The 17713-nt window shown below is 60.9% G+C and overlaps 1 protein-coding gene across 1 annotated transcript in view; it reads right to left on the bottom strand.

Annotated features, from left to right (window-relative positions):
• The window catches only part of SARDH (sarcosine dehydrogenase), a 61167-nt gene that overhangs the window by 24352 nt on the left and 19102 nt on the right, over nt 1–17713 (bottom strand). The window contains exons 12-16 of the mRNA XM_049631059.1: nt 14906–15047; nt 11803–11886; nt 9976–10089; nt 4919–5057; nt 3177–3290 (exon numbers count right to left, since the gene is read on the bottom strand). Coding sequence (XP_049487016.1) covers nt 3177–3290; nt 4919–5057; nt 9976–10089; nt 11803–11886; nt 14906–15047 — 593 coding nt within the window. The remainder of the gene's footprint in view (nt 1–3176; nt 3291–4918; nt 5058–9975; nt 10090–11802; nt 11887–14905; nt 15048–17713) is intronic.

Genomic DNA, 17713 nt, shown 5'->3' with positions numbered 1-17713 from the left:
AGCACCGACACGACCTCACCGCAGTGGCCTGCCCCCTTGCCCGTGCCCGGGGACCGCGGCCGTCCCGCGTCCGTCCTGCGTCCACAATCTCCCTACAGCCAGGACCGTACCCTGCACCCACCTTTGGATCCTTTGGGCCGTGGGGCTGGGGAAAACAGGCTACCCCCCAAATCCCTGTGGGGATACTCTGCAGGGATACTACCCCTCCCCACCCCGGAGGACACCGTCTGGGAATCACATAGGCCTTGGCATCAGACCGGCCTGGCCAAGAGGTGGCTCTGTGGCTCGACGCCCTCACTTCTTACTTCTCTGGGCCTCCGTTTTCTCATCTATAAGATGGACTGAACCACACCTGCCCCCATAGGACCGTTAAATAGCATCCACTGGGTTAAAACGTCTACCAGAGCACTGGTCAGGTATGATCAAGTCTCCTCTCTTCCTCCTTCGTCTTAAACCGATGAGCACAAAGGGAGACAGAAGCCAAAAAGACAAGTCGGCCCCCAAAAGGGCCCCCCCGGCCCCTGGGCCGGGGACTTTTACAGGCCGCGTCCTCCTCGTAGCCCCAGGGGTCCGAAGCCACCCAAGGCCCCTCCTCAAGGGATGGGGGTTACCGGGGCCGCCTGGTGCCAGGGCAGCTGCCGGGCCCGGCGTTCTTCGGACAGCTGTCCTCATCAAAGACCCAAAGTGCCGGGTCCTGAGGCCGCAGCTCCGGGCCCAGCCTGCAAGTGGCCGTGGCAGAGAGGGCGGTCAGTGGGCAGAGTCCAGGGGCTCGGGCTCCAGCCGGGGAGCTGGGGGCTGCGGGGTTGACCTGGCGCCTTCCTGTATCGTCAGCACGTCCCTCTCCTACAAGCACGTCTTCCTTTTGGGAGGCGAACGATGGTCCAAGATCACGTTTGGCATCGACAGCTGCTTTGCACACAGCCTCGCTCGCGTGCACATCACCACATCCTCTTGACGTCGTGGTGACCTGACGCAGCGGGTATAATTAACCCGCGTCTAAAACATGCATATTTAACAGGCATGCATATTCATGGAAGGAACAGTACAGTTTTTAAGGCCGAAAATAAAACACCGTCCACATGCCGCCGGTCTTCTTGTGTTTGGCCGTGTCCCCGGGCCCGGCGGCACGTTCCAGCACCTCCCGGGATGTGACTCAAGCGTCACGGCGCCTCCCTCACGACGCGCCACGCGCACTTCCGCTGGCAGGCCTAGCAAGAGCCCGTCCCCCGCGCCCAGGCGGCCATGAGGTTGGGCCGGGAGGCGCCAGAATCTGGGAAGAACGCCTCCCGAATCATTAGCACCTTTCCCTTGCCTCTGTTCCACGGCCTGTTCTGGCCCCCGCCCTGGCAAGGCGGGCGCTCCTCGAACCGTCAGGGCCAGGAATCCCCCGGCACCTTCCGGAAGGTCCCCGTTCTCCAGATGGGGAAAGTGAGGCTCAGGGCTGTGGGCCGCACAGCCAGGCAGTGGCAGGACCTGGCCCAGGATTTAGATGACCTGTGCCCTCACCGGGGTCCCTCTGTCCCTCCTCCCCAGCTACACCAGCCCTTGTCCAAATGGCCCCTGCTCCTCTCCAGCCAGCTCCTTACAGGCACCTTTCCAGCCGGCAGCTCCTATTCATCCACCGGGGCTCAGGCCAGAACATCACCTCCTCCAGGAAGCCTTCCTCACCCTGGTTCAGCTACTTCCATAGCCTCCATAGTCCTGCTCTTTTCCATCCCCTTGCTTTTCCACTCGGTGTTCTAATGGTCTCTTCCCGGCCCTGTCTGTCCCTATCGTGAGATCTTGGAGGCCCGCCCAGCCCCCTTCACCTCCTGTGACTGCTGGCTGCCCGCATCTGTCTTACCGTAAAGGCTCTTTGTGAGTGCTGGGAGAAGGAAGGGGCGGACAAGTTCATTCACAAAGCACAGGTGCTCTGGTTAAGCCCACTGCTTTCCCGGCTTCTGCACCACCAGTGGCAGGAGGGAAGGGCCCCCTAAGCCCCAGCTGCCGCCAGTAAGACCGCTCACCCGTGCCCACAGCCTCCAGTCGGCCAGTTTTCAGCAGTCAGTCAGAGACTCAGGAATCCCACCCACCCTCGGCCCCCAAATCCACCCCAAAGGAGTCTGTGGCCGGCAAAGCAACCTTGTCCCATCGCACCTGCACCCCCACCCAGAGATATAAACTCCACGGGCCAGAACCTCCTGGGTGCCTCAAACAGCCTGGGATGCGACAAGTGCTCAGCAGGTACTGAGTGCACCTGCCTGGCTAATGCGCCCTCCTTCTCGCTCGCCTCCCCCTCCCCCAGTGCCCTGGGAGCTCGCCCGCCAACCCCTGGGGACCCTCACCGAGTCTGGGCAGCATGGAGCCAGGCCCCTGGAGGCGGGGGCTGCCAGCTTCTCTGAATGGGCTGAGTTCTTGTGCTGACGGACCCTCCCCCTGGAGGGGCTCTCAGAGAGACACCCTCTCCTCTGCACACCCAGTCTCTCAGAGCGGCACCGGGGCCTCCCTGGAGAAGGAGGGTGCTTCCCACTCTGCGGATCTCAGCCGTCTCTCTTCTCCCTAGCAGGGACGGCTACGGGACCAGAGATGACCTTGCTCTGTGTGAACCAAGGGGTAGGGTCGGGGAGGTGAAGGGACAGGCAGCACATCTGGCTCAACGTGGCCGTCAGGGCTGTGCAAACAAGCATTACAGGTAGTGAGCTACCTGTCACTGGAGGCATGCAAGCAAAGGCGAAGGGGCTGCAGAGGGCAACCCAGGAACAGCTTGAGCACTGAACTGCACACCTTCTAAGGACCTGCCCCGGCCTGAGACGGGATTCAGCAGAGATCAAAGTCGGTTCCGCATAGATGTCGGTGGCAGAAAGGAGCTGGTACGTCCAAGTGGGAAGCACGGCCTCCTCCGTGGCTCCCTCTGTTCTGGGCAGGCACGCTGAGTATGCCCACGCCCTCGCTGTTCTGAAACACCGCGGTACGGACAGGTTCAAAGACGGAATCACGGAGTACTCAGAGCCCGCATCACTGCCTGAACAAAGCCGACCTCCAGCCTGAAGCGACACCTCTAATCTCCCAAACCCTGACCGCTGCGGGCACCACAGGTAATTACAGAGCGGCCCTCGGCAGCCCGTCCCCGGCCACCGCCGGTCACCGGAACAAGGGCTGCAGTGACAACATCGCTCAGCCCGTGGGGCATCTCCTACCTTCAAAGGCGGGGGCCAGGGCAGAGGCCTGGGGGCCGGGGGCCAGGCGGCTCACAGTCAGGTCGCTTTCGGTGCCGCCCCTGTGGTTCAGCATGCAGGTATACACGGTCGAGCCTGGGGGCAAGAGAAAGACCCGGAGTGTGGGAGCCGCTCGGCACAGCCCGGCACGCACAAGTCTGGGTAACCGCTCGACGGGATGCCCTAGCGCAGGTGACCTCAAAAGGCGACGTCACCACGACCGGGCGGCCCAGAGCGGGAGGGGCAGGTCACCCAGCACTGCTGTTCCCGGAGGAGGAAGGGTCAAGAGTGGGGCTTCGGGGCGTCTGGGTGGCTCAGTCGGTCGAGCATCCGACTTCGGCTCAGGTCATGACCTTGTGGTTCGAGAGTTCGAGCCCCGCGTCGGGCTCTGTGCTGTCAGCTCAGAGCCTGGAGCTCCTTCGGATTCTGTGTCTCCCTCTCTCTGCCCCTCCCACACTCATGCTCTGTCTCTCTTGAAAATGAATAAAAATATTAAAAAAAAAAAAAAGAGTGGGGCTTCTTTCTTCTTGAAACACCTTGGCCCGGGACATGGATGCCCCCCATCCCAGCCTCCCATCCACCCACCCCCCACATGCCAGAAAGTTCTTAGGAGCAGGGTTCCTGTCTCGCTCACTCTGGTGCGCCCTTGCCTGCTGAGAAGAGGCTCCTGAGGTCTGTCCGCATAAACGACTATGTGGATGGATGGATGAAAGGGGGTGAACGGGAAGGTGGATGGAGGGGTGCTGGGGCGGGGTTGGGGGGAAGGGGGATGTGGGGAAGGGGGAGGTTTAAGAGGAGCAGGTGGGGTGACTGCCGGAAAAATGGTGTCACGGGTTGAACTGTGTCCCTGAAATGACATGTTGACGTCCCAACCCCGAGTTCCTGTGAACGTGAGCTTATTTGGAAACAGGGCTTTGCTATGTGATCATGTTAGGATGGCCATTACGGCGGGCTCCAATCCGGGATGCTGGTGTCCTTATGAGGAGAAGCAAACGCAGGAATGTGTGATGTCAAGGCAGGGGCGAGCTTGGTGCCCGCCCCCACCCCCTGGAGCCAGAGAGGCAGGAAGTGTCCCACCTCCGGTCTCAGAGACAGCACAGCCTTGCTACCACCTTGAGTCTGTGCTTGTAGCCTCTGGAATGATCAGACAACACGTTTCCATTGTTTAGGACCAGCCCGTTTACGGTGTTTTGTTACAGCAGCCCCAGGGAGCTAATACAGATGGGTGGGGGGCGGTGGGTAACGTAAAAGGAGATGAACATCCCAAATATTACATGGGACACACTTAGTAGGAAAACATCGTCCATTCTTGAGACTCAAATCTATCTGATCTTCCTGTATTTTTATTTAATTCTGGAAATCCTCTTTGGGGAGAGTGTTCCTGTGGGGAGTGCCCAAAGGGGCTCCACATTTACAGAGAGCCTCCTGCCTTGTATCCTTTCTGGAACAAAGTAAATGGAGAAGGGAGGGAGGGAGGAGGGAAAGAAAGGGCAGGGGGAGGGACAGTGGAAGGTGCTGGGGGCCTAGGGCCTGAGGTGTGGCAATGAGGGCAGAGAGATCTAGACGCAGGGGCCCAGGGCCAGCCAGGGGGCAGAGCCCTGAGCTGGAGAAGCCTAGAGGGGATAGAGCCAGCTTGCCGCCTGGTCTCAGCACCCAGGGCTGTGCCCAGGGAGTTCTTCCTGGCACCAAAGTGGGAGAGGGGCATGGCCCTCTGGAGGTCGTACCTGGGGGTCGGCTGACATCAGCAGAGAAGAGCCAGTCGGCAGCCTTCCTCGCATCCAAACCCACCAGGTAGAACTTTCCGAAGTAGGACATGTTGAACACAGCAGCGGCCCCTCTGCAGGCCAGACATTCCTTCTTGATCTGAAAAGTTCGAGGGAGGAAGGACGTCATGAGGGCTCTGAGCTATGCCTCCGCAGAGCACAGCGCGCTGGGCTCTCCCTGGCACACCTGCTCTGAGACTCCCTCCCCACTCCCAGCTGGGAACACAACTAAGACCACTCTTCAGAAGCACAGGGAATTATACCCCACAAAAGAAGACAACAGATTCAACAACATGTTCTTGGATGACAATGGAATTACATTAGAATCACAGCAGGAGGAAACTTGGGGAGTTTGCATATAAGTGACATTGAACAACACATCCCTGAATAACCAAAGAACCAAAGAAAACACTTGTGGGGGGAGGGTTGGGAAATACTTTGAGAAGGAGGGAAGGAAGGCAGGGCCTTGCTCACAGAGACCTTACACCTGCAAATGCCTCCAAAGTTCTCAATCGATGCCTCAGCTTCCCACTTGGAGAAATTGGAAAAGAAGGGTGAATTAAACCAGAAGCAAGCAGAAGGAAAGACTTAATAAAGACTAGAATAGGATATAGAGGAAATGGAGAATAGAGAAATGGAGAAAATCGGCAAAAACAAAGCTGGTTCTTTGGAATGATCAACAAAAGTAGCAGACCGCCAGCTAGACTCACAGAGAAAATAAGACAGGAGACTCAAAGTACTAAAATCAGGAAGGAAAGAGGGGACATCACTACCAACCTTACGGCAGTAAAAGGATTGTAAGGGAAAACCATGCATAACCGCATGCCAGGGTGTGACATATGAAACGACACATTCCTAGAAAGACACAAGTTATTAAAACTGACTGAAGAAGAAGGGTTCCCCGGGTGGCTTGGGTGGTTGAGTGTACGACTTTGGCTCAGGTCATGATCTCACGGTCCGTGAGTTCGAGCCCTGTGTCGGGCTCTGTGCTGACAGCTCGGAGCCTGGAGCCTCCTTTGGATTCTGTCTCCCTCTCTCTCTGCCCCTCCCCTGCTCCTGCTTTGTCTTTCTCTGTCTCTCAAAAAAAAAAAACAGTTAAAAAATAAAGAAAAGAAAATAATTCCACCTACATCATCAAAAAGAATTTAAAAATACCCACAAATTCAACAAAAGAAGTGTAAAACTTGTACTCTGAAAACTCAGCAATATTTTTGAAAGAAATTAAAGAAGGCCTGAACGAGTGGAAAGACATCCCATGTTTACAAAACGAAGACTTGATATTGCGAAGATGATGTGCTCTCCAAACGGATCCAGATTCAACACGATCGCCGTTAAAATCGCAGCGGGCTTCTTGGCAGAAATCGACAAACTGATCCTAAAATTCATATGGAAATGCAAGGGACCCAGAATAGTTAAAACCATCTTGAAAAAGAAAGACCAAGCTGGGAGACTCACGCTTCCTGATTTCAAAACTCACTACAAAACCATTGTAATCAAGACACTAACACAAGGATATGCATATAGATCACTGGAATGGGGTTGAGAGTCCAGAAATAAACCCGCACGTTTATGGTCACTGCTTTTCCACAAGGATGCCAAGGCCAGGCGAGGGGGAAGCCACGGTCGTCAACACGTGGTGCCCGTGCAGCTGGCCACACGCAGAGAAGGAGGCTGGGCCCCTACCTCACACCATACACGAACCATAGTCAAAGTGGGTCCCAGACCTAAGAGTAAGAGCTAAACTATACGATTCTTAGAAGAAAACATGGGAGTAAGTCTTTGTGGTCTTGGGTTAGGAAATGCCTTCTGAAATATGACCCCAGAAACACAAGCAACAAAAGAAACAATCCGTAAATTGGATTTCACCAAAATCAAGCCCTTTTGTGCCGCCAACAACACCATCAAGAAAGGGAAAAGACAACCCACAGAATGGGAGGAAGTATCTGGAAGGCATAAATCTGATAAGAGACTTGTACCCAGCATATAACAGGAACTCTTATAACTCAGTACAAAGACCAGTAACCCAATTTAAATGAGCAAGGTGTCTGAATAGACATTTCTCCAAAGAAGATGCACGAATGGCCAGTAAGCACATGGGAAGACGCTCACCATCATTAGCCAGTAGGGAAATGCAGCTCGAAACCCCAGTGAGATCCCACCTCACACCCACTAGGATGGCTGGGATCAAAGAGACAGAATCACCAGTGGTGGCGAGGACTTGGGGAAGTCACAACCCTCACCCACTGTGCGTGGGAACGTAAAACACGGCAGCCACTTTGGAAAACAGTCAGCAGATCCTCAAAACGTTAAGCATCGAGGTCCCACATGACCTAGCAACGCACCTGCTAGACATCTACCCAAGAGAAATGAAGACCTACGTGCACACAGAAACCCGTCGGGGCATGATCGCAGCGACGTTATTCCTAACAGGCAAAAAGCGGGGCCAGCTCGAATGTCCGGACACACTGCAGAGCATCCACGTGACTGAAAACTGCTCAGAAAAAGAAGTGATGAAGCATGGACACGCCAAAAAACATGGATGGACCTTGAAACTACAGTGCCGAGCAAAGAAGCCAGTCACGGAAGACCGCACGTTGTAGGACTCCATTGATAGAAACGTCCCAGCAGGTAAAGCTCCAGGGACAGAAGGAGCTTTAGTGGCTGCCTGAGGGGAGGATGGGGTGGGAGAGGGTGGGGGATGGGGGTGACAGCTGGCAGGTCAGGGTTTCTCCTGGGGGTGGACAAAACGTTCTAACATCACATCGTGGTGACGGCTGCACGGGCCCAGGGGGACACTAAAAAACACCGCCAAATTGTGGCTCAGTCCATCAAGTGCCCGACTTCCGCTCAGGTTGCGATCTCACAGCTCGTGAGTTCGAGCCCCACATCGGGCTCCGTGCTGACAGCTCTGAGCCCAGATCCTATTCTGATTCTGTCTCTCTCTCTCTCTCTCTCTCTCTCAAAAATAAACATTAAAAAAAATTTTAAAAAGCACCCAATTATACACTTTAAGTGGATGCATTGTGTGGTACGTGAATTCTATCTCAGTAAAGGTGTATTTTTTTTTTTTTTTTTTTTACACAAAGAACACAGCACGCCTGCTGGCCGGTAAACAGATGCCCCTGCCGGGCCCTCCAGGTCCCAAATTATCCATCCGTTTTTCTCCTCCGTCTTCTGTCCCGGAGCCACTGCATCTTTGTTTTACACACATCACCCAGCCACTGAGGGGAGGCCCCACCTTTGCTGCTCACTGAAGGAAAAATTGTGGCAGCAAAGCTACCCCTCACTGAGCACTGGCTGTGCGTCGGGGACCTGTGTCACCTCCTCCGCCCCGAGGTTCCAACACCACTTCCCACGAGGACACTGCCCTCTGGGGCCCGGGGAGGGGACGCGCGGTCTGTTGGGGGCCAGGCGGCCAGAAGATCGCGGAGCCGTGCATCCGGCCCGTGCTGTCGCGGTGCCCCAACCCCCCCACCCCCAGCTCCGCGTGGGTGTATCGGTGTGAGGCGGTGAGAGCATTTACACCGGGGAAACCGGCCAAGGCCCCAGTCGGGCTTTCCCGGGGGAGCTGGCACCCCGCCGGAGCCCCAGATGCCGCGACCCCACCGCCCTGCAGACACCGCTGTCCTCTGTGGGGCTCCCGCGACCCGTCAGGCGCTGCAGGACCTTCCCCGACACTGGGGCCGCAGAGCAAAACCCGACACGGTCTCCGGGCTGACTCTCGTCTCCCCGTCTCCCCTGGCTGGGGAGGCTGCCAATGCTGAGAACAAGTGTGTGTTTCATGCTTTGGGACTGTTCAGGCGCGTTTGCGGAGGCTGGATGAAGCCACCTAGCCAAGTTGGCATCCCCTCCGGGCTCCCACGTCCCCGAGGGCCAGACGTCCTGCAGGCCCTGGGAGCCGCAGGAGCCGAGGTGCCAGACTCGAGGCGGTGCCAGGGACCCCGGAGCTTGGGGACGCACGTGCCTCCTGCTTCCGCCGCCCAAGCCCCTCCCCCAGTGCCTTTACCACCAGAGCCAGCTTTGGGGGAAAGCACAGGAGGGAATGTTTCTTTCCCTTGGGGACCGGCTGCAGAATTTGTGAGGCCTGATGCAAAATGAAACCACGGGCCCCGGTTCCTAAAGTCTTAAGAGTTTCAAGGTGGCGACAGCAGAGCGTTAAGCCCCACTCAGGGCCCTTCTGAGCCAGGCCCTGGGTGACCTCACAGGCCGCACACCCAGGAAGCTGGCCGGCTGCCTTTTCCCCCGAGACAGTGCTTCCCAGGCGGCCCCGGGCTGGGCACCCACATCAGGGGGCAGCTGAGGCCTCTCTCGCTCTCTTGGGGCAGCCACGAGGCCACGGCTCAGCCCCGTTCTGCTGGGTGACCCCTTTGCAAAACGGCGGGGCCGCTCAGCGTGGAAGCTGGCATCGCTCTTTCTGCCGAAGCTGCCCTCAAGGGCACCTCTGCCCGGGGCAGACTGCGGGGGGCAGCCCGGCCCCAGGCCTCGTCACCCCCACCCCGGCGGGAGTCGGGCCCAGGCAGCCCGGCCGGGGCTCTGACCAGCCTCATCTGCCCACTTCTGGAGCCAGAGGGGCAGCGAGCAGACCCCAGACCACAGACCTCCTGCTCGTCCTCTGGAGGGACCCGTCTTGGGTCTGTGTGTCCTGAATCTACTCTGCGAGAGAGCCACCGACAGCAGCCCTAAGGAAGAGCTCGTCACTCACGCCTGTCACAGGAGCCTCAGAACAGATCCAGGGCAGGAGGGAAGGAGGCCCAGAGAGGGGCGGCCCCTGGCCTGCGGCCACACAGCCAGCCCCAGCCCCCACCGCCCATGGCGAGGCCTCGGCACAGAAGGGGGCAGAGAGGAAGACATCACCGGCTTGCTCCTCAAAACTGAGTCAGCCCGAAACGGGGGGTGAACTGGATGCAGTCCACAGAGCCTCTGGCAGGACTCTCGGAGGGCCCCCGGGGGTCAGCCCTACCGGGAGCCCGACTTTCTCCTCCATGAGGGATGGGGGGTGGGGGGACTCAGCCACTGACCACGTCGTGGTGGGGCGGGAAGTCGAACGTGTACTCGTCCCCCAGCAGCCGGCCGTAGGCGTGGTCCTCGTGCATCCGGTTCCCATACGCCCCATAGTAGTCGTACCGCAGGACCTGGGAGGAGACACGCTCGTCACTGTGCCCCTTCCTCCCTCCTCCTGGTCCTTCCTTCCCTCCGCCCCCGCCCTACACTCGCACGCGCACACACGTTCACAAGGGCGCACACGCGCACGCACACGGCTTGGAGGGCAGGGAGCCGGGTGGAGCGGATCTGGCCTCACCCGGCCGCCCTCGGGAGGGCTGTGCTGGGGGCACGGCCTGGGGGGGCGGTGAAGGGGTTCAGGAAGCCCACAAACCCTTGCGCAAATAACACCCTAACTGCCGTGGTGGTGGTGCGGCTGAGGGCCGGTGGGGAGGCTGGGCTGCGTCCGTTGGGGCCCAGAAGGATGGAGAAAAAGTGGGGTGTACTCGGGCTGGGGAGAGACGGGCGGGTCACTTGGGACCCCTGGGCCACCGTCAGGGCTTTCAACTCAAGGCCGAGGCAGCGGGATGAGACCCCGGAACCAGCTCTCTGAGGAAGAGGGTGACGGAGCTGGGGGCCGGATGGCACTGTCATGGCAGTCAGGACCGAGCCCTGCTCCGGGTGCCTCAAGCTTCTAGGCAGGGAGATCCTTTCTACAGACGAGACACTGAGGCAGAGAGATGAAAACTCGCCTGATGTCACAGGCCTGGCACAGGCCTTGCGGCACGTGGGCCCCAGAGGCTGGCTCCTCGACCGCCACTGGCCGTGGCCTGTCCTGCCCTCTGTCAGCGGCTCTGAGATGCCCACATGCCACTGGGCCCTTCCCCAGCCCTGCCCCTACTGAGGGAGCCAGTCAACTGTCCCTCCCCAGCACGGCCAGACTTGCCCAGCCTCTTTTCACAGGTGAGAGGGCACAGAGCCTGCCCATCTCCGGACCAAGGGAATGTTCCCGATCCCTGATCCAGGGTCCTCTCCTCGCCCAGGGGCCAGGGGCTTCCTGGGAGAGGCCAGCTGGGACACGGAGGGCTTTGCAGGGGGCCGTTCGAGCCCCACCCTGTCCTGGTGGCTCCAGCCTCTCAGCCTCCTGGGGACAGGCTGCTCCCCCTGGTGGTCTTAGAGAGCCCACTCTTGCCTAACGATGCCCTGGGACCCGCCTTGGGCCGCGAGTTGCTATGGAGATGGGAGGTGGTTGCCCTGGAAGGGGACTGGTAAATTACAGCAGCAGAAGAGGGGTTTTAATTTGCATAAATCCGGATCAAATTCTGTCCCCGCCCGCTCAGGGGACCCCAGGCCACGAGTTTCACAAGCAGGCTGGTTGGGTTCTTCTCTGACAACCTGGGCCCGTGGGAGGCACTGGGGGAGTTGGGGAGCCCCCAGGAGGGCACCCAGAGGCCGGGAGGCTGTGAAATCCCAAGTTACAAACCAACACGGAATGCATAATTTTGTGCTAAATGCTCCTACTAACATAAAGTAACGGTGGCATTTGCCAAAAATATATGAGCAAAATTATGGGAAGATGTGCTAATTTCTCTGGCACGGCGGGGGAGTCTTGCGCGCGGCCCCCTCACTGTGGAACACCAGCTTTCCCGGGGGCCCCGGGCTTATCTGGGCCTTGGAAGGCCTGGCTGCTGTGGGTGGTGAGTGACGGCCCTGGGGACATCTGCAGAGGACGGGCCCCGTGCTCACGGGCACATCTACAGGGGGCTCAGCCTTCCCGCCCCCAAGGTGACTCACCCGCCCCGCGGGCCCCACCTCGGGTGGTGTGGACGGGAGTGGGGGTGGGCTAGGCCCGGGTGGCCACTCACCGGAGCTGTGCCTTTCGGGGTGAACCATCCCGGCCGCTCCCAGCCCTGTCGCTCCTGGAAGACGCAGCCTCGGGCCAGTAGTTCCTGGGTAGGGGTGGGGAACCAGCACCCTTCAGGCCCGGCCAGACACCCCCCCGCCTCCCGCCATGCAGGATAGTGAGTGACCGGATTCCCCCCAAGGGGATACACCCCAAGGAGCAGAGGGCAAAGAGGTCCTGAGGCTCGGAGCCAGGACCCAAGCCCAGGCTGCAACTCCTACCCCAGAGCCCCATCCCCAGCCCCAAATTCCTGCTTGAAGCCCTAACGCCCCCAGTGTGACCGAATATGGAGGTGAGGCCTTCAAAGAGGCGATTAGGGAGGAATGAGGTCATGGGGTGGGGCCCTGATCCCAGGACAGGGGGACCCAGGGGACCCAGGGAGAAGGCAGGCTTCCAGACAGCTAGGGAGGGGGCCCCAGCTGGAGCCGCTCAGCGTCCAGACCTGGGAGCAAGGAATTTCTTATGGCTTCTCCCCCCACCGCACCCCCGGTCTGTGCTATTATTCCAGCGGGAGCAGGCTGACCCCGCGCGAGACCCGGCGATCCCCCTCCCAGGTGCACCCCTGAGAGAACGGGGAGGAAGCAGGTCTCTGCACACCCAAGTTCACAGCCGCCAGCAGCTGGAAACAACGGTGCCCACCGACCGATGAAAACAGACTAACACGCCTGGTGGACCCACACGGTGCAGCGAGACTGGGCCTTAAAACGCAACCGAGCTCCGACGTGTGCCGCACCACAGACCAGCCTCAAACACAACACGCGTGTGACCTTCTCTCGTGACCCTTCACGACCCACTTACATCAAGCGCCCAGAGGAGGCGAATCCCCGGACGGGAAACAGATCAGTGGCCTTTCTAGGCTGGGGAGAATGAGGGATCACTGCTTCGTGGGCACAGGGTTTCCTTTCGGGGTGATGAAAGCATTCTGGCACCAGAGAGTGGTGAGGGACGCACAGGACCGTGAATGTACTTCATCTCCCCGAATCGTAGGCTTTAAGAACGGCTAAAATGGCAAGTTTTATGTGCTGTGTGCTTCAGCGCAATACGAAAACGTAACCGACTGAGTTCGCTTCCTGGGCCCGGTCTGCACGTGCCCGCGTGTGGGGTCCTGCCACACAGCAGCAAGCAATCCTCCGACCCCGGCAGGATGTCCCAGAAGCCAACTCAACTCTGACACTGTCTCCCCGAGGACGGCATCAGATGCCCCAGGCTGGGGACTCAGTCCCATGAGGCTGCCCCCATCTCCTACTCGAGTCCCTCCAGGTTACCTAGACTGGTGACCGACCGGCTATAGAGCAGGCCCCCTCCTCGGGCTGGATGCATTTGTCCGAGCCACTCACAAGGCTCAGAGAAACGTTTTACCCACTGCGTGGCTGGTGTTTCTGGAAGGTTATAGCTCAGGGACAGCCGGATGCAAGAGGAAAGTAGCCCCAGGTGTGGGGAAAGGGCGTGTGGCTTCCGTGCCACTCTGCACAAACCCCCCCCTGTGCTCACCAGCCTGGAAGCTCTCTGGGCCCCTCCTTTTGGGTTTTTATGGAGGCTCCGTGATACGGGCACAGTTGATTGCCTCGGTGGCCGCTGGTGACTGAGGCCACCTCCGGCCCCTCCGTCTTTGTGGCCCTCGCCATTTAGGAAATTCCAAGGGTTGGGGGAAGTCTGCGCCAGAAACGGACTGGACGAAGACTGAATTCCTATTTCTTATCATAAGTCACAGTATCACACGGACACAATTAAGCGACATCAGGGCAGATTTCTTTGTGAGTTCGGGTTGGGGAAAAACGATCATCTCCGCCCTCAAGTTTGGAAGGGCCCCGTGGCCACGGGCAGCCTTGTCGGACTGGCAGGAGGGCCCAGAGCCCCGGGCCGAGCAGCCTCGGAAGCTGGGTCTGGCAGAGGCAGGCAAGTGCGCAGGCGCCCGCGCGGCCCCCCGACGGGCTGTATCCCGCTGCCTCCCGAGGACCCACCCACACCCTGAGCGGGCAGAGCAGTGGCCAAGAGGACACTGCCAACGGTGGCACCAAGAAATGTCCTCCTCAGACACCCCAGGGCGCAGCACAGGGGCAGTTCTCAACACAAGAAAATCCCCCGGCATGAGTGATGGGGTCCCGTGGATCGAGGAGGAGGTCACCTTCCCAGGGAGGGAAAATAGGGGCGTAGCCGCCTCTAATAAAACCGGCCGTGGCTGGGGGGCGGGTGTCGCGAGCAGGGCTGACAGCGCAGACAAGAGGTGGGCGCTTCTGAGCCCATCTCCTTCCAGCGCAAGTCAGGCAGCCCCTGTGTTTGTCGGGGAAGCTCTGGGGCTGTCGGGACGGGCTGACCCGGGACGGCAGAGGGGGGCTGGGGGTCACCGTGGCCCGAGATCCCAGCTGGCTCACTAGGCTCAGCTGAGGGGCAGGGCAATGGACGCCGGGCCCCTCTGGGGTCCAGGTGCTGGAGTCCCAGACGAAGGAGTTTCCTTTATTCAGCCTCAGAGCTGCCTGCTCCATGAGCCTGCCTGCCTCCATTCAACAAACACCCCCGAACACGTATTAAAAGTCAGGCTCCGTGCTCAGTGCTCAGAACCGGAGAGACTAGGGCAGAGCTCCTGTTGCCGGGGCCCTAGATGAGCACAGCTTGCAGCACAAGATGGGGGTGGGAGAGGGGACACGGAGGTGGGTTGGGAGCATGAGGAAGGGGACCGTCAGGGGCTTGGGAGAGTGCCAAGGCTGGGCTCCGGGGGGGGGGGGGGGGGCCTGACAGGGGGTTTCGTCATACGAGTAGGAGCTTGCCAGGGAGGAAAGGCATCCCAAGCAGGCCCCACGCGCAGGACGCATGTCTCTGGGGCTATGCTGTTCTCTGTCAGCACCCGTCCCCGATGGGTCACCGCACACACCGGCCGGTGCCCCCGCCCCCCACGACCGCCGTCGGCAGTTAGGGAAGGTGCCGGGGTGTGCGCTCCGAGCACGCTCCGTCGGTGAGAGCTGGGAATGGCCGAGCCACCGCGTCACCTCACCCGGCCCAGAGCACGCCTTTCCGTCGCCCCAGTGCCCCGGACTCCCCGAGAGTGGCCGCTCGTCGGGGTGTGGTACCTCGTGCAGGGGGTCTGTCCTCATGTTGCGCCCCGCCAGGGGCTCGTCGTGGGGGAACACAACAGAGTAGTTCTTGGCGTAGGACTCGTGGCTGCGCTCGCGGATCCAGCGGCGGTGGTCGGTGAGCAGGTGATGGAAACGCCTGTGGCGGGTGGAGGGGCCGGTCACTGCCTCGGGGGCTGTGAGGGAAGGGCCGGCCAAGGACCCAGGGCCAAACCGGACCCGCATCCCTCCACCAGAGTCCTCCATGGGGCATGGGTTCGGGAGGGGGTCCGGGCTCTAGTCTCCCGCCCTGGAGCCTTGGGCAGCTAGGCCTCCTCGCTGCGACACCCACCCCCCCCCACAGGATCACATGGCCTCTCCTCCAGCCAGCAGCTCGAGACACCCAATGGCTTGTCCTCCGAAGGCCCCGGCTGCCCGAGCCGACCGAGTAGCTGCTGGCCCACCTGGGTCACGGACCCCCGGCCCCTCCCACACACAAACCCACCTCTCAGACCCCCAGACCAGCCTCCCCATCCGTCCCTTCCCTCACTGTCCACCCGCTGGCATCTCACGCGCCCTCCCGGCCCTCCTCCCCATCCGCGTTCCATCCTCCGTGACGCCTGTCGGAGCCTCACCGGGGCTAATTGACTCTCAGTTTGCGCACGGTTCTAGCGAGCACGATGTTCTGATGGGGGCAGGGGGCGGGGCTACGGATGTGAGCTTATCGTTATGGATATTATCGCGAGTCGCGGCGATCGTCCAAGGGGCCCCTTCCTGCTGTCGGCCCAGGGACGAGTGCTGTGTGCGAGAACCTGCCTCCATCTTCAGCGCGGCCTCACGCCGCCCCTGGTTTGACTCATTGGCACACGAGGCGCGATCCAGCCTGCACTGAGCCAGGAGCTTCTGGGACGAGCTACAGGGCAGGGGAGGGAGCCACGGAGCCAGGCCAAGGGGTCTAGGGAGTTCCTGAAGGAGAAGCGTGCTGGGGTGCGGGGTTTGGAAATGCCTGGCCGGCTTTGGAGGGGCTGAGGCGGCGAGGAAGGGGGCTCGGAGGCTGATGGCCACCCTGGTCAGATTCAGCCCCGGTCACCAGGAGCTGGCATGGTTCTCCCAGGACGGGACTGGTGACCTTCCCCGCTGCTTTGAGAGTCCTGGCTGGGGGTGGGGAGCGGGCAGTGGGGAGAGGGAGTCCTGCATTTCCTTCCTCACGCCCCCAGGACAAAAGAGGAAGCTGGATCTGGGGCGGGGCCGGGTGATCCCTGCACGCACAGACGCGGCCCCTCCACGGCCCCTCCGGCAGGTTCCCCGTCGCCCGGGACTGCCGCCTCGGCTCACGTCTGTGCACACGTGTGCATGGCAGGGGCGTGGGCTCGAGCTCAGCCAGAGCACGACCAGGGATCGGCAGGGGAATGGGCCCCTCCCTGTGGCCACGCGGGCTGGCTCCAACACTCCTCCTGTGAGCAGGGGGCCCAAGCCGGGGCTAGGGTCCGGCCACCCTCAGCGCTCAAACGATGACGCCTCCTCCCGGTTACTCGGACCCAAGGGCTTTCACTACCAGTCCCGGCCTACACCCCAGACCCTGCCCGTGCCAGGCACCGTGACGCGTACAAGCGAGTCCCAGATGCGCTGCACCGAGAGGTGAGTCATCACCCCCATTTCACAGATGGGGAAACCCTCTGCCTGAGCCACAAGGGTGAGTGGGCTAGTTCACTGCCCCCCCCCCCCCCCCCCCCCCCCCCCCCCCCCCGGGCGCCAGCTCGTAGGGGCCCCCCCCCCCCCCCTCCCCCCACCATACCATCTGCCTCCCAGCCTGAGACGCCCAGGCCCAGCCTCCCCGCCACGAACCAGCCCACAAAACACTCCTGCCAGGCAAGGCAGCTGACGACGGGAGGCCCAGACCCGTTCCTAACCGGGCAGGGGTTTCACAGGCAGCCTCGGGGCTTCCTGCTGAATCCGGGACTGTGCACCCCCTCCCCGCCAGGCCTCCCCCAGCCCAGGAGGGGGGCAGGCATGCCAGCCGCATTCTGCAGCCGTGGACACTGCGGCACCGGGAGGCCACCCACCGAGGCCTGGGGTGAGCCCTGATGCGGCGGTCTGTTCCTGTGCCGGAGCCCTCGCCCCCGAGGGAGGCGAGGCGCTGCGTCCCTGCCCGCTCTGGCGCCCGCACTGGGCGACTTCAGACAAGCGGCCTCCCGCATTGGTGCCTCTTCTCGCCGTTTGTAGCAGGAGGGGCTTGGACCGGCCCATCCCCGAGGCCCCTTGAAGCTATCATTTCTGGAACATTCCTCTCTTGGGAGCGCGTGGGCGCAGCCCCAGACGGGCTCGGAGGCAGCCACAGAGCAGAGCTGTGCCAGGCGCCGTGGAGGGGGTGGCCGTGGGGGAATCTCAGTGTCTGTCTGTCTGCCTCTGTGGGGGCCAGACATCCCCCCGCCCTCCCCAGCGGGTGTAATGTCTTCATCAGGCCAGGAAGGGGTGAGGTTAGCAGAGGAGCAGGGGGCATGTTGAGCGGAACCAGCACCCCAGCACCACCACCCCCACCCCGGGCAGCTGGGGTCTCCCCAGGGAGGCTGTCTGCCAGGAGCAGTAACGGAACGGGCTGCATGCCCACAGGGGCGCCCCTCCAAGCCGTCGCCTCGACTGCCCCCTGCACGACATCCCGGCCCCACCAACACCCACCCTCCGGACCCTGCCTGGGAGTGAGTGCCTTCGCCCCGCCTACAGAGGGTGATGGAGACCAGGACCCCCTCCCCCTGCTCTGACGACAGCGCCCCCCCTCCCCACCCTGGCGCAGGCTTGACTAGCGTTTCCTTGCAGACGTGACGCAGA

This window comes from Panthera uncia, chromosome D4 (genome assembly GCF_023721935.1).
Source record: "Panthera uncia isolate 11264 chromosome D4, Puncia_PCG_1.0, whole genome shotgun sequence".
In the NCBI taxonomy this organism is placed as follows: Eukaryota; Metazoa; Chordata; class Mammalia; order Carnivora; family Felidae; genus Panthera; species Panthera uncia.
Note: the sequence above shows the minus strand (reverse complement) of the source record. Positions and strands in the feature narration are given on the sequence as shown.